The sequence below is a fragment of the Naegleria fowleri genome (assembly GCF_008403515.1).
Source record: "Naegleria fowleri strain ATCC 30894 chromosome Unknown tig27, whole genome shotgun sequence".
Classification (NCBI taxonomy): Eukaryota; Heterolobosea; class Eutetramitea; order Acrasida; family Naegleriidae; genus Naegleria; species Naegleria fowleri.
This window is the reverse complement of record NW_025407959.1, coordinates 484,428-498,630: the sequence shown is the minus strand read 5'-3', so window position 1 is coordinate 498,630 and position 14,203 is coordinate 484,428. Positions and strand designations below refer to the sequence as shown.

General features: G+C 35.4%; 9 protein-coding genes across 9 annotated transcripts; 4 read left to right on the top strand and 5 right to left on the bottom strand.

Annotated features, from left to right (window-relative positions):
- Positions 1-211: 211 nt before the first annotated feature.
- On the top strand, positions 212-2,419 carry FDP41_001712 (uncharacterized protein; the record flags this gene model as incomplete). The annotated part of the gene is made up of 1 exon (XM_044704827.1): positions 212-2,419. The coding sequence occupies one exon, from the start codon at positions 212-214 to the stop codon at positions 2,417-2,419; it is 2,208 nt and encodes a 735-aa protein (XP_044564082.1).
- A 97-nt stretch (positions 2,420-2,516) lies between these two features.
- Positions 2,517-4,163, bottom strand: FDP41_001711 (uncharacterized protein; the record flags this gene model as incomplete). The annotated part of the gene is made up of 8 exons (XM_044704826.1): positions 2,517-2,551; positions 2,599-2,645; positions 2,726-2,806; positions 2,900-2,907; positions 3,075-3,410; positions 3,600-3,682; positions 3,883-3,966; positions 4,073-4,163. The coding sequence occupies 8 exons, from the start codon at positions 4,161-4,163 to the stop codon at positions 2,517-2,519; spliced, it is 765 nt and encodes a 254-aa protein (XP_044564081.1).
- A 136-nt stretch (positions 4,164-4,299) lies between these two features.
- FDP41_001710 (uncharacterized protein) lies at positions 4,300-5,561 on the bottom strand (the record flags this gene model as incomplete). Its single annotated transcript, XM_044704825.1, has 2 exons — positions 4,300-4,938; positions 5,046-5,561. The coding sequence occupies 2 exons, from the start codon at positions 5,559-5,561 to the stop codon at positions 4,300-4,302; spliced, it is 1,155 nt and encodes a 384-aa protein (XP_044564080.1).
- A 145-nt stretch (positions 5,562-5,706) lies between these two features.
- Positions 5,707-7,371, bottom strand: FDP41_001709 (uncharacterized protein; the record flags this gene model as incomplete). Its single annotated transcript, XM_044704823.1, has 1 exon — positions 5,707-7,371. One exon carries the CDS (start codon positions 7,369-7,371, stop codon positions 5,707-5,709), a length of 1,665 nt encoding a protein of 554 aa, XP_044564079.1.
- A 250-nt stretch (positions 7,372-7,621) lies between these two features.
- On the top strand, positions 7,622-8,836 carry FDP41_001708 (uncharacterized protein; the record flags this gene model as incomplete). The annotated part of the gene is made up of 1 exon (XM_044704822.1): positions 7,622-8,836. One exon carries the CDS (start codon positions 7,622-7,624, stop codon positions 8,834-8,836), a length of 1,215 nt encoding a protein of 404 aa, XP_044564078.1.
- A 103-nt stretch (positions 8,837-8,939) lies between these two features.
- Positions 8,940-9,607, top strand: FDP41_001707 (uncharacterized protein; the record flags this gene model as incomplete). The annotated part of the gene is made up of 3 exons (XM_044704821.1): positions 8,940-8,955; positions 9,011-9,141; positions 9,299-9,607. The coding sequence occupies 3 exons, from the start codon at positions 8,940-8,942 to the stop codon at positions 9,605-9,607; spliced, it is 456 nt and encodes a 151-aa protein (XP_044564077.1).
- Positions 9,608-10,007: 400 nt separating this feature from the next.
- FDP41_001706 (uncharacterized protein) lies at positions 10,008-11,129 on the top strand (the record flags this gene model as incomplete). The annotated part of the gene is made up of 1 exon (XM_044704820.1): positions 10,008-11,129. One exon carries the CDS (start codon positions 10,008-10,010, stop codon positions 11,127-11,129), a length of 1,122 nt encoding a protein of 373 aa, XP_044564076.1.
- Positions 11,130-11,136: 7 nt separating this feature from the next.
- FDP41_001705 (uncharacterized protein) lies at positions 11,137-12,180 on the bottom strand (the record flags this gene model as incomplete). The annotated part of the gene is made up of 1 exon (XM_044704819.1): positions 11,137-12,180. One exon carries the CDS (start codon positions 12,178-12,180, stop codon positions 11,137-11,139), a length of 1,044 nt encoding a protein of 347 aa, XP_044564075.1.
- A 31-nt stretch (positions 12,181-12,211) lies between these two features.
- FDP41_001704 (uncharacterized protein) lies at positions 12,212-13,003 on the bottom strand (the record flags this gene model as incomplete). Its single annotated transcript, XM_044704818.1, has 1 exon — positions 12,212-13,003. One exon carries the CDS (start codon positions 13,001-13,003, stop codon positions 12,212-12,214), a length of 792 nt encoding a protein of 263 aa, XP_044564074.1.
- Positions 13,004-14,203: the final 1,200 nt, after the last annotated feature.

Sequence of the window (14,203 nt, the reverse complement as noted above, 5' to 3'; positions counted from 1 at the left end):
CTTCAAAAATAGCGACCTCATTGAAATTGGTAATGATAATGAATGAGCATTATTACCATAAAAGGACTGTGTGAGAGTTGATCTAGATTTCCGTTCACATCAGAGAATTCTGAAGAGATTAAAAAAAGAACAACAACCAACACTCACCATTTCAACTTGTCGTGTATCCTCATATTCACGTATTCTCATTCACTTACATCGTATCTTCATCATGGGTGAATCTCTCTCCAAGTTTCATTCTTCCTCTCGAGATGAAGTGTACAACTTGAAACATTCTTCATCCTCGTTAGATGTGGTGACGTCGTCGCATCAGATGCCTATGAATCACGTGATGCTAGCACGTCCATCTTCTCCTCCTTCTCATCATCAGGATCAACCACAACGTAAGGGATCATCCAACAACGGATCCTCTTCTTCTTCCTTCTCATCCTTTACTTCTGGAGAGACCAATGTGGAAGTTGGAACAAATTGCTCTCCTCGCCGTCGAAGTAACAGTGCGAATAGTAACAATAGTATGAACAGTAACAATAGCATGAACAGTAATAATAGTATGAATAGTGGCAGTAATAATAGTAGTAACAGTGGTGGCGGCGGTCGAAAAAAGTTCTTTTCCTCTTCTTCCAATTCTTCTCCATCTTCCAAGAATGCATGGTCTTCCTTCTCTTCTTCCTCGATGACCTCCTCTCAAGAAACCATTCTCTTTGTAGGATGTAAAGAATTGACCTCAAAATTTTTCACACATTACAAGAAGAATATTCTCACAAGAACTTCCTCAGCCATGGCACAAAAGATTTCTGTTCATTCCAAAAACAAACAACAACATCCATTGGCTACGTTGGGAAATGATGTATTACAATGTTGTGTGGTCTATCAACATTTGAAACTCAAGCTCAAATTGGTAAATGTTGAAATGGAGGATGAGAATCAGGTTGATGATGTGGCCACTCGTTGTGTTAGTGTGTTGAATTCTTATCAACAACTACAACCAGCGTGTCATGGATTCATGAACTCCACCACCACTACTTGTCGATTGCAAAATTATGTGAATCTTCATCCAAGTTTTGTTGTGTTATGTTTGCCCAATGAATACTTTCAAGATTATTGTGAAGATGTGAAATCAACGATTCGTCAATATCATGCATCGGTGCAGTATTTGAGTCAATTAATGTGTGAATTGTCGATTTTTGGGAATATTCCAGTATTGTGTGTGGCCCAGAATTCACACACCAATTTTTCCTTTGTCGTTAAATATATCATTTCTGCATTTGGTAATTATCGAGGTTTTGAACAAATCCAAAAGGACAATCCTCAACATTATATTGATGTGATTGAGAAAGTAATTCCAAATATACTTTTGAGCGTTCGTTCAGAAAAGGGAAGTGATAAAATTACCTTCGATTCCATTAAGCCCTATATTAAGCAATCGAATACACAAATTGATGGAATCACCTTACGATTCTTAGAACCTTTCAATCTCACCAATGATCTTGATTTTTGGCATTCTCTGAGACAAAATAATCACATCAAATTCATTGATTTCAACACTCATTGGCCATGTTTTAGAAATTCTCATCAGGAATGCAATCACGTGATTGATTACTTTAAAGAAGATCAATACCATTACCAACTCTTTGTACTATTCAATCATCCTACTCTGAGAAATGTTTACATTCATTGGTCTCAAACTGAGAAAATTGCTGCCTGTATGCCACGAGACTCAACTTCACAATGTGATTTCAATCCAAAATTCGATCTTCACTACTTTAAATATTTCCTTAATGGTTTCGTTCAATTCCGTTCTTTGGTTAAGAATTTTGCCATTTACATCAAATTGCAAGAAATTGACTTTAAGCAACTCAAACTCATTATTGAATGGATTTTCAAGTATGTGAAAAGTGGAATGTTCTCCTCAAAAGCAACACTCACTCTTGAAATTGGAAACATTCTATCCTCTTCAAAACAACCACTCTCCAATCTAACATTGAAATTATACTTTTACAAAGTATTCCAATTGATGAGATCCATGAAACATCGAATCAATTTTGATTATGCTGAAGGAAAGAAAGTATTCCATCATTGGATCGAGCATCGAGAATTGTATCCATCAAGCATGCATGATATTGTGCAATTTTTCAATTACATTTCTCTGAATGGTTATTCACATCAATTGTGTAGTCTCATGGTCTCCACTCTCATGGGTTATGATGAAAATGAAAATCTTCTCCATAGCAAGACTGTCCAAAAGTATAATCTTGAAAAAGTTCAAACCATGTTTCAAGAAATGGTTGCTCGAAAGAAAAAGGATTTGGAACGAATGTTCAAAAAAGCTCTTCACAGACTATTGTGGGAATCCTTCGAAGGAGTTGAATCTGAATCCAGAATGATATTAAGTGATATTAATTGTGTGACATTACATTGATTCACAATTTGATTGTTCCCAAAATCTTTGTAAATATTCAGAACATTAACGAATTTTGAGTTGAGTACAACATCATGAGCTCATCGATTGCGATGATTTATTCTTTGATAACATTACATTCCACCATAAATTCTGGAAAAGAGTTAGAGATGTGAATTTTCCCTTCCTTATGTACTTACTCTTAAGGTGATTCGTTAATTCTCGCAATCCAAGAATTTCTCTCAAACTAATGTCACAAGAATTTAAATAAAACAATATTTTGTGAAGCAATTAGCACATATGAATGGTTATTTGAATGTTACGTACTCATTGTGACCAGCATTCTTAATCCAAAGTGCTGGATAGGGATTTTTCACATGCTTTGTAATATAAATTCCATGATCGACTCTATGAACAATAAAAAATTACGTGTTGAATTAAGGTAACAATCAATTACAGTTGAATATGGTCAAACAACTGTGAATATGATCATGTACTTACGGAACCAACTGTTAAAAATGCACATCAACCATGTGTGACAAATGCAAGTCATAATTACAACATGCACATTTTAGGAAAATGAGTCATCGAGTGTATTGTTAATTTTTGAACCCATCCAAAAATATGGAAATGAAACCATTTAGGTCATGCCAAAATCATCATGCAACAAACCTACCTCATCATTCTCTCCATGAATCACAAACACTGGTGCATCGATAGCTCCAATTCTCATATAGTTGGGGAATATATCAATTAATCGACCTGCAAATACATTTGTCACAGTTCTTACAATGCTCTCGAAAGGACTCTCCAGAACTACACCAGCAACCTTTCGATGATGTGCAGCTAAATAAATGGAAGCAGCAGTTCCCATCGATGTTCCATAAATAATTATACTTTCTGGAGGAATATTCAACGTATGAACGACATAGTTATAGGCAGTAAGAGCACACTCATAAACGCCTTGCTCAGATGGTTCTTCAATGTCTTGCAAAACTCCATAGCCGAAATACTATTTGTTTCAGAACCAATAATAGATTTGTGTGTGATAATAATAATTATATTGTTTCAGAACCAATAATAGATTTGTGTGTAATATTAATTATAATCAATAAATAGTATAGGTATGAGTGAATCAGTGAATCACACACAATCACACACACACTCCATCAATTGTAAGTCATTTCAATAAAACACAAACCTCATAATGAACCACATTCACATTGAGTTTATCTCTTAGTATGGTCAGAAAATCATAGCTCATTCCCATATCCATTCCATTTCCTGAATGCGCGTTGTGTGTTTGGATTTCGATCGAGTTCACCATATGAAATAACAATCATCATATTTAGTACAAATTTGAAAATCATGAGGAATGATCAATGATGATAGTGTTGTTGTTATTGTGAAACATTTGATGGCACAACAAGGAAATAACAATTATTTCTCGAGAGAGGTTTTGATGGTTGTCCGAAATAACATACCATGACTATAGAGAATGGTTGATTTCACATCTTCTGTTTTTGCTTTTAAATAATACAATGCTACTTGTTTTCCGGCTTTCACTCCTATATTCAATAATTATTGAAATAAAGATGTGGTGATGAAATAATAAAAAAAAGGAAATGAAAAGGCCGATCATTAATTCTTAAAAATTCATCGTGTCCAAATTACCTTCAACAAATGTGACCGGATACGGTTTTTCAGCATTATAACTTGGTGGTTTAGGTGGTTGGAAGGTCAGCGATGAAACGATAGATCCCATATCAACGATTTGACAACTGACACAAGGCGATGTGTTTGATTATTTTTTGAGCGCTTTATTAGGGTGTTGTTTCTGGGATTCAGTGAATCACTCGAGCAAGACAAGCTGAAAGTGTTGACGCTTTCACTAAGCTTTCTTACGCTTTCACTTGTTCATCATCACCAATGCCACTTCCAACATTGATCGGTGGTGTCATGACAAATTGCGCATTCTTCAAATCCAACACTGCAAGAGGTTGAAACTTGAAAGGTAAATAATATTGTGAAATATCTCCCTTTTCTAAAAAGATTAAACGATTATTTGGATTGGATTTCAACTCTTTCCATTTCACGATTGGGAATAAGGGAGAAGTGAGAACAAGATTTTGAATAAGAATTGGATCTCGAGTGTCAAACTCTTTCCATTCAGAAATTCCTTTCACACCCATTAATGGTAATTGAACTGGAAGACCTAAAAGTGTTGTTTGAACGCCAAGTTTAAGAACATTTTTGATTCCAAAGGATTGAACCATTTGAATGGCACTTTTCAATAAACTCCAAAGATCATAATTTAAATTCAAATGCATTTGGTAATCCAGTGAAGAAGTGACATCATCATCCTCTAAAGTTGGGATATTCAACTCGACATGTTCAATTGCATTCATCAATGAATCTCTCTTGTAAAACATTCTTCTCAAATACTTGTCGACACACAAATATTTTCTTCCAATGCGATGAGTTTTAGTTCCATTGACAAAGGTCTTTAACAGTTTGGCAATTAAATTTCTATTGAAAAACTTTGAATAGTATTTTGTATTGATCGAAAAATCCAAAACCAGATCATGTATTAATATATTTTAAAAATTAATTTTAAATTTTCCAAATCAAGATCTCAATTTCTTACCATTTCATTGAAAATACACAATTCATCTTGACAGTTTACACTTTCATTACTTCCTCTTTTTTGCAAAAGAACTCCAGGAATTAACTCGGCATAGGAATCGGCCGATGATTCCTCATAGAATACATTTCCAATAATGAGAGGAGTCAAAACAGGAGGATGATGATTTCCATCCCATGCATTATTCTTGATTGGTGATGATGATGGAGCAGCTTTCACAATTTTCACAGGTTCAAACTCTAACTCATCTTCACATTTGGAAACATCTCTTTGTGATGTGTTGTTGCTGCCACACTTCTCTTCGATCAGTAATTTCCGAACGTGATCATAATCAGCGAATCCAGAAATATAGAGCATGTGCACTCGATGTGTATGAAAAGGTGTCACATTTCCAATGCGAGGATAAATTTTAAAAAGAGAATTGGAATCTTTTGTGGATGGTGGTGAGGGATGAGAAAGAAAAAGAGATGCCACCACAAGACTCACGATCGCCACAAGAACGGATGAGAGGAGAGACATTTTTTAATATTAATTACACGTTTCTCATATATTTGGACAACATTGGATTCGCATATATTAATTTTTTAATAATTTAGTAAAATTATGTTCTGAAATGTTGATAACACACACACTTGTGACCAGGTCGTTCAGTACAAGTGTTGGATTACTCCTTTTCAGAAATGACAAGAGCTTCATCCTTGCTGTTGTTCTTGTCTTGAGAAACCTCTTCTTCTTTCTTGTTTTCATCTTCTTCCTTTTTGGCCAACTTTTTCCTTAAATCTTCCACCTCTTCAAGATATTCCTCTACATGCAAAAGACAATCCTCAGGTTCATAAATAAATCTCATCAAGTACGTTTGAACTTCAGCAGTCGTGAGTTTTTGTTCAGGTAAAAGTTTGGAAATTTTTGAGGCAAGTGTTTCATTCTTAAAGAATCGATTGGCCATTTGATAGATTTGACCACTTGTGGAATATTCAAATTCAATTTTCATATCAATTCTTCCTGGTCGAATGAGAGCTGGTTCCAATCGATTGATATGATTCGTAGTCATGAAAATAATTCTTGGAAATTGCGAATGTGAAGTAACTCCATCCAAAGCATTCAATAAACCTGAGAAGGTCACTCTCTGAACATCTTCAGAGGCCTTTCGATTCTCATTAAAAGCAGCATCAATATCCTCCAAAAGAATGATACCTCTTCGTGGAATTTGAGTGATCAAAGCCATGAGTTTCGTGTCATCTAAACTTTTATCACTCAAAGATAAGGTGAATACTGAACATTGCAAATAAGCAGCAACTGCCAAAATTAAGGAAGTTTTTCCAGTACCTGGATGACCATAGAGAAGATATCCTCTTTGGAAATTCAACCCATTTTCTCTGTAGAAATGTTCATTGTTCATGAATCGATCCAAATCTTTCAATAAATTATTTTTCACCTTTTCATCAATGTAAACGGTGTCAAAGGATCGATTGGGACGATCACACAATTTTTGCCAATCACTGTAATAATTATCAGACATGGTGTAAATGGAGGTGACACCCTTCGCACTTTGGAAATAGGCCTTCACGGCCTCCTCGACAAGATCATGAAGAACTTTCTTTCCGTTCCAAGCATTCACAGAAAGAACTAACTTTTGAATATCTCCCTTCTTGTTGTTACTATCTGGATCGTTGTCATTGGTTGGATCTTGTCTTTGAATAGTCACTCGATAGCCTTTATAATTCAAAGTATGACTGCCAGGACCTGGAGCAAGAACAAGTTGGACATCACTCTCATGTTGTTCCTTATTACGATAAGAATCAGAGAGATCACATTTGGCATGAACTGTAAAATGTTTAGCTGATTCAAAGTTTGGATTCTCACTCATCCATGAAATGAGACATAAATAAATGGTGTTGTAACGATAATTTTCCTTTTCCTTAATTTCTAATGAGCATACGAAAAAGTCTCTAAAGAAGTAATAAATGACGTAAAGCTTGTCTTCAATGACCTTCCAAATAGAACTTGCTATTAACAAGGCAATTCCTGCAGAGAAAATTTGATTACCCAAAAAGAAGAGGAAAAAAGAGGAAAGGAAGAATTGAAATATGGTTGAATTCACCAAAAACGAAGGCAAATAATTCACTATCATATATTGTACTTGATTCTTGATGTATTGATCTGTCCTATTGCCACTCCAGAACAAGGTGTCATTTCCGGACAAGACTGAAGAAGCAGAGAAGAGGAAGGATCCCATAAAATCATGAGAACCACCTCCAGAGCCTCCGATATTGTTCATGACATCACCTCCAAACATTGTAGAGAGAGTATCGATGGGATTTGCAGACATTTTGTTTGGACTTGAAATTTGTTGAAGTGGAAGAATTGGCTTTTCTAATTTTCCAAAGTGTGTTACCTCTATTTTTAGATGGAATTTTTGAATTTTCAAATTCAAGGTGTTGGGTTGTCCACGTTGCAACCACGCACGTTCCAAAGAAGCAATCCTTTTTCGGTGTTCGTTGGTTTCAAAGAGTTGACTATTGTAATTTTTAAATCAATATTGCACAAGCGATTACCAGTCTGTCTGGGCTTGAAAAAAAATGAAGAAATTTTACTCTCTGTCATCATCATCTCTTGTGTCCAAGAGTATCATTTTCGGAAAACAATTCTTCCAATCAAGCTGCAGCAGAGGTTTTAGCATTTCAAAGTGCACACTCAAAAACGAAAAGAAAAGAATATTGTTCTTTGGATCGGATGATTTTTCATTGAATACTCTTAAATTGGTTCATTCGGAATTTATGAGAAATGATTTGGCTAATATTTGTGTGGTATGTCCACCTGATCGTAAAACAATCAGGAGAAATTCTATAACGAACGTCGAATGCGTGGTTAAAACCTTTTGTAAAGAGAATAACGTTCCTTTTGTTCATCCCATAGAGAAATATAAAACTCCAGAAGAACGAAAGAAAATTCAAAGATTGGATCTACAGGACCTTCCAAGAGACCCTTTATTGTTCGGTGAGGGTAATAATCATGACTTTAATCCAAAATTCGATCTAGGAATTGTGGTGAGCTTTGCATATTTTCTTCAACCTGGATTATTGAACCAATTTAAATCGCCAGATGGAAGAAATTCCAATATATTTAATATTCATCCTAGCTTACTACCTAGATATAGAGGCCCGGCTCCAATACATCATGCTCTTTTGAATGGAGATTCCGATACAGGTATTACAATAATGGAATTGGATGATAAGGAATTTGATGTAGGACACATTGTAAAACAAAAGAGAATTCCAATTGAACCATCAGAGACGTTTACTCAACTCCATGATAGACTTTCCAAGAGTGGAGCTGAAATGATGGTTGAAATGATTGAGGAATGCAACTTTAATTTCTCCAGCTTAGAGAGATTAAGGCAATCTGACATGACTGAAACAATTAAACCCACAAGAGCACGAAAAGTCAATTTTGAAATGGGAGAAATTGATCTCACGAAGGAAGATGTTCTTACAATTTATAACAAGTGGAGAGCTCTAGAAAAGATACATGTACCATTTCATGACCATGGACATGACACGAAATTGATTCTTAAAAATGTGTCTTATCCAATTCTGGATGAGACCATGACAAATTATGAAGATATTGGAACCTTGTTTATTGACAACACGAACTCTCTATGCTTGCAATGCAAGGGAGGAAAACTAAAAATTAATATCTTACAAGTAGAAAAAAAGAAGGAAATGAACAGCAAAGACTTTATTAATGGTAATAAGAGCAAGCTTCCCATGAAGCTTGTTTCAACATCAGAATAAATTCAAAGTTTCAAAGTCATACCTCGAGGTCATACCCAGCATGCAGATTCACATTACAAAATGTCTTTGAAAAAAATATTTTCTCACCTCTCATCAACAAGAAATGTCCAACGAAAGAAGTGAGTATTAAATTGTTGAATTTATCTTTGTATTGAAATACATCGTGATTCAAAGCTTTCATTGCCTTGAAGCCTGATGCTGTCCAACGTGGATTGGTCGGTACTATCATTGCTAGATTTGAACAAAAGGGATTCAAATTGGTTGCTTTGAAGCTTATCACTCCATCTGCTGATTTGGCCAAGAAGGTAAGTTTATCATACAAGTTATAATACAAATTGCTTTAACTATTATATATTAATTTTCTTATGACTTTTTTGTTATCCTGACGTACTTGTGTTTGCATTGTCTCGATTCATGAAAATTCTTGTTGTTATTGTTTTCATCATGCCGAATCCGTAACAGCACTACGCTGAACATGATGGCAAGCCATTCTTCAATGGTTTGGTTGAGTTCTTGACCAGTGGACCAGTTGCCGCTATGGTTTGGGAAGGAAAGGGAGTCGTTGCTGCTGCCAGAAAGATGATTGGTGCTACCAAGCCATTGGAAAGTGCTCCAGGTACCATCAGAGGTGACTTTGCTATTGATGTTGGTAGAAACATTATTCACGGAAGTGATGCTGTTGAAACTGCCCAAAGAGAAATTGCTTTGTGGTTCCAAGATAGCGAATTGAATGAATGGACTCCAACTCAAAACAAGTGGATCTATGAATAAATTATGATCGTAGCAATTACGTTACGAGTGAGCTTAGCTTCCTTGTGTGCACATATCAAGCCTAGCAAATCTATCAGTGTTTTTCGATCGATTGGGTGTTGCATCGTGGATCGATCTTCTAATTCATTATTTCCTCTTCCGAGAAGGAATTCAAAATAAAAACGACAAGACTCACTTCACGCAGCTCATCATCAAAGGCTTTAAAAATCTTCAACAAAAATCAAAAGCCTCTCTCTCTGCATTTTCACTTTCTTCGTAATCATCATCACGAAAACAATTAATTAACCAAACACGTGGAGATCACACTCTCTCCCCGAGTCAGCACTCATCATTCACCTTCTGAAAGTTTATCTTATCCGAATTTATAAATTTGTAGTTTATTGAATATCAAAATAATAACATGTGTGAATATTCCGACGAACGATTGCAAGAGATGATCGATGTCAAGATCAAGCTCAATGGAGAGTGGTTTAGTGAGAATATTGACGGAGAAATTCTTGTAGAGATTAAACCAACTTGCAAAGCAAAAATTCGTGTCAAAGACATTACGCTATTTCTACAAGGTTTAGAGAAATTGGAATATCAGGTAGAGGAAAATCGAAAATTAGTGTGGAAATCCGATGAAAACAAGGCTCTGCAGCAGGAAATTTCAATTGCCGGAGATGGTAATCTTCCTAAGGGCTCTTATGTTTATTCCTTCTCTGAAAAACTTCCTAACGGTTTACCTGGCTCTTTCTTTGAAGAGACAACAATTCTCGGAAAGGAGATTAAGGCAAGAATCTCATACTTTGCTTCATGCGTTGTGGAGCTACTAATTAATAGGGAAAAAGAGTCACAATTTGTGACAGTTCATCAACAATTTGAGGTCTTTGAAAAAGTTGGTGACAAACTGGCAAAAAACTTATTTGCAAGTAGAATTAATCAAGCCTGTGGTTTATTATGGAAAATTTCATGTCAAAAAGATATTTTCTGCAGGAAAGAAGCATGTAGATTTTATTCTGAAATTGTGAACGAAGGACAAATTAGCGTTTCAAACATTGATGTCAAATTATTCCAAGTACTCTATTTGAAAACACCGAATACTATGGGAGGGACTCCTGAAAGAATAATGATGGAAATTTGCAAAAAGAATTATACTGGTGTGCTGTCTAGATGCAAAGATATGAGAAATATTGCATTTATACTTAGTCCCACTTTGCCAAATTATTATTTATATCCTCAAACGACCAATGGAACCTTGATAAGAACAGAATTCGTGCTACGATTTTCTCTTGACAATTTGGTAGATATTAATGTACCTATTCAAATTGTTCACAAGCAGGACATTCGTGTCAGGCCTCAAAATGTAGGAAGTATAATTCTTGCAGATAATGTTAAATCCAACAACAAACGAAAGTCTAAAAGTTTTTATGGAGAAATTGAAGATTATGAAACAGATCACTTTAAAAATCCAAAGGACGATGATCACTATCATGAAGTAGTGAGCTTGGAAAAGAAAACAGGTTGTTGTACCTTGCTATAAATCCAAGTCAAGAAATATTTATGACAAACTTTTTTTCACACATATTCCTTGGAGATGGAGCGGTACTTGCAGAATTTCGAAGACAAACCAAATCTCTGACAGCTGCCAACAAATCCTTTTTGAAGACTTTCAATATGTTACTCGGCGAAAGGTTGATACAGCTCTCAGCATTTCCAACCGAGATTTCCACATGCTCCTTCTCACTCATTTGAAACGCTGTTTTGATAACCCTTAAAAGGGAAAAGTAGTTCACTAATTGCTTGAACTGAAATTCTAATTCTTTGCATTCGTTTGTACTCTTCAACACACATTGAATCATAAAAGTCTCTTTTGAAAGATCCACTTGATTTCTTTGCGCATTCTCTTCGTTTCTTTTCCTTGACATTAATTCAGGATAATCTGTTTCAGGCAATGGATCAAATCCATGACTCACTAGCAATTCATCCACTTCATATTCAAAACGTTTTCTTAATTCCAAATCTTGAATGTTGATCATGGAGATGTCATCCTCGAGCCGAATCAACCTTTCTCCGTCAATTTTCTTTCTCCTTATGAGTGGCTCTAATTCACTGAGACCTGAATTTTGCAGCCATTGAACCACATCTTCAACTTTCCAATTCAATAACTTGTTAACATCACAAAGATTATATTGCTTTCCATCTTCGTTTGTGACTAAATCTTCAATATATCCTTGAATTCTACTTGCTGAAATACTTTGGCGATAATTTCGCTTCAATTCTTTCAATTGTTCCTTTGAAGGTTTGATTTTTTGAACAAGTGCATACAATTGTTCGGATTGTGAAAAGTCTCTAAAACTTTCGTTCTTAATTTGTACATGAAGGAAGGATTCAAGGGATCGAAGTTCTTCCTCAAAAGTTTGTAAATGTTTTGGAATATCTTCCACGATCATCGATTCTAATGATTCAAGAGAATGGGTATTGGATTCGTTCAATGAAAAACCTGTAGATAATGGTGAAGTTCTTGGTGATGTAATGGGTCGAGGAAGACTTCCATCGGATGCATCTCTATTTTTTAAGGGTGAATGTGACATCTGACAACAACTCATCACATTCAGAGAATTCTCATCCAAGCCACATTTTCTTGAGAACTTTCTCCAAAAAAGCCACCACTGCATTGTATATTTTGTTTCTTACATGTTGTGGAAGATTCAACTCTTTTGGTGAGTTGACACTTAAAAAAGTCAATGACAAATCTTGCACTTGTGTCAACAACTTTCTCATCATGAGAATTCCTGGCTTTCGACAAGTTGCATTTTGTGAATCAGATATTGTCATGGGTCCATCCTCCTCCGAAGAAGTGCTTTGAAACAACGTAATGGGAAGTAATGACTTGTTTGAAACATTCTTTTTCGACTCTGATTGAGCATCAAGAAAGGTGAAAAAGGAAGTGACAGACTCTTCATCCACAAAATCACTCAATTTCACTTGACCTCTTCGAATTCTTTTTAATAATTTCTTAATCTCTTGTTGCAGAGTTCTCAATTGCATGACACATTGCAACGATTCGTCATTTTGATGTTCCTTCAAATAAGTCTCAAACAATGCAAGTGCTGTCGGATCAGACATGATCCATTCATAGGAAAACATGACAATGGGAGATGTGGTAGTTGTGGAGGTTGTGATGTCATTTGTAAACAGAGGAGCAAATGCTTGGGAGGATATTGCGGAATGATTCAGTTTGGAGAGTGCATTCAAGAGAGATGTCTCTTGATCGAACTCTTTCACAAGAGAATTCGTTTGTTGTTGTTGAGGTCGTAGTTGAGGTCGTGGTGATTGTTGACAGGAATGTTCAGAGTGCACGAGTGGAGGAGAAGGAGGAATGGTCATTTGTACATGGTGCTTTGAACTCTTCATGTTGTTGTTCATGTTGTTGTTAGTATTCTTGGATATCTCTCTGTTCATGTTGTTGTTGTTGGTGCCACAACTTTTGGCAAATGTCATGAGAGTATCTGTTGACAGAGAAGGTCGTGTCCTCTCGAGAGGAAGTATGCTTTTCTTTTTTGAAGGTATTTTGGAAGAACGAGATATTTGACGAGAGAAATGGATTACATCCTTTTCAATTGCCCAAAATGGGAAATTTAAGAACGCCCACACAAATTTGAGCTTGACAGTACCAAACTTAAAGATTTCAAACATCATGCTACAGAGAGCTTTTGAATAAAGTTTATTTTGGAAATGATTGGAGATTCAAAAGCATGTAAAAGGCCCTCATGAAACGTTAAGAGATATGACAATGATTTCTGTGGTGAAATGTCAAAATATTGACGACCGTCATTCTTTCCATCTTATTATAAATAATTGTGTTTAAGTAATCCAACGATTAAAATCGATTCGAGAAATCTGAGTTTATTCTACCACACGCACGTAGGATACATCAAACATCTTAGCATCAATCTACCAACTCCTATTTCTCTCACCAGGCGCATTCTGGTGTAATATATTAGTAGTGCCATGAATAAACTTCTATATATGCTACTAATCCACTACTACTAGAAACATAAACGACAATTAAGGTCATAACATTGGTCTTTCCCCGCACCACCTTCAGGAATCCACCATACGGTAAAACTACCAACGTTCTGCAAGTGTTTGCTGTTCCTAAGTAATCATTGAACAATTAGATTTGCATTGCCGTTAAATCTCGTAAATGTATTCAAAGAAAACATTTCAAGAAATGAGTGAAAAGATCGAAGGGAAGAAGAATTTGTAAGAAATTCAAATTCAACAAAGGAAAGAAAGTGTGCAAGAAATTCTCTCGAAAGAAGGTCTGTGCTCGAAGAAAGAAGTTTTATAAGAGAAGAAAGATTATAATTTTCAAAAAGAATAGAAAATTTAGAAAGTTTAGAAAGAACAGAAAGTTCAGAAAACATAGAAAATTTGATTTTTACAATAAAGAATGAATTGCAGACGCAATTTTTTTGAACCAGTCAAAATTTTGAATACCATTTCGAAATGAAAATTATACCAATTTTGAAAAGGTCAAAGATATAAATAAACGTGATTTGTGAGCCCCTTAAGTCTTGACATTCAACTTGTGTTCTCTTCTTTTAGAAA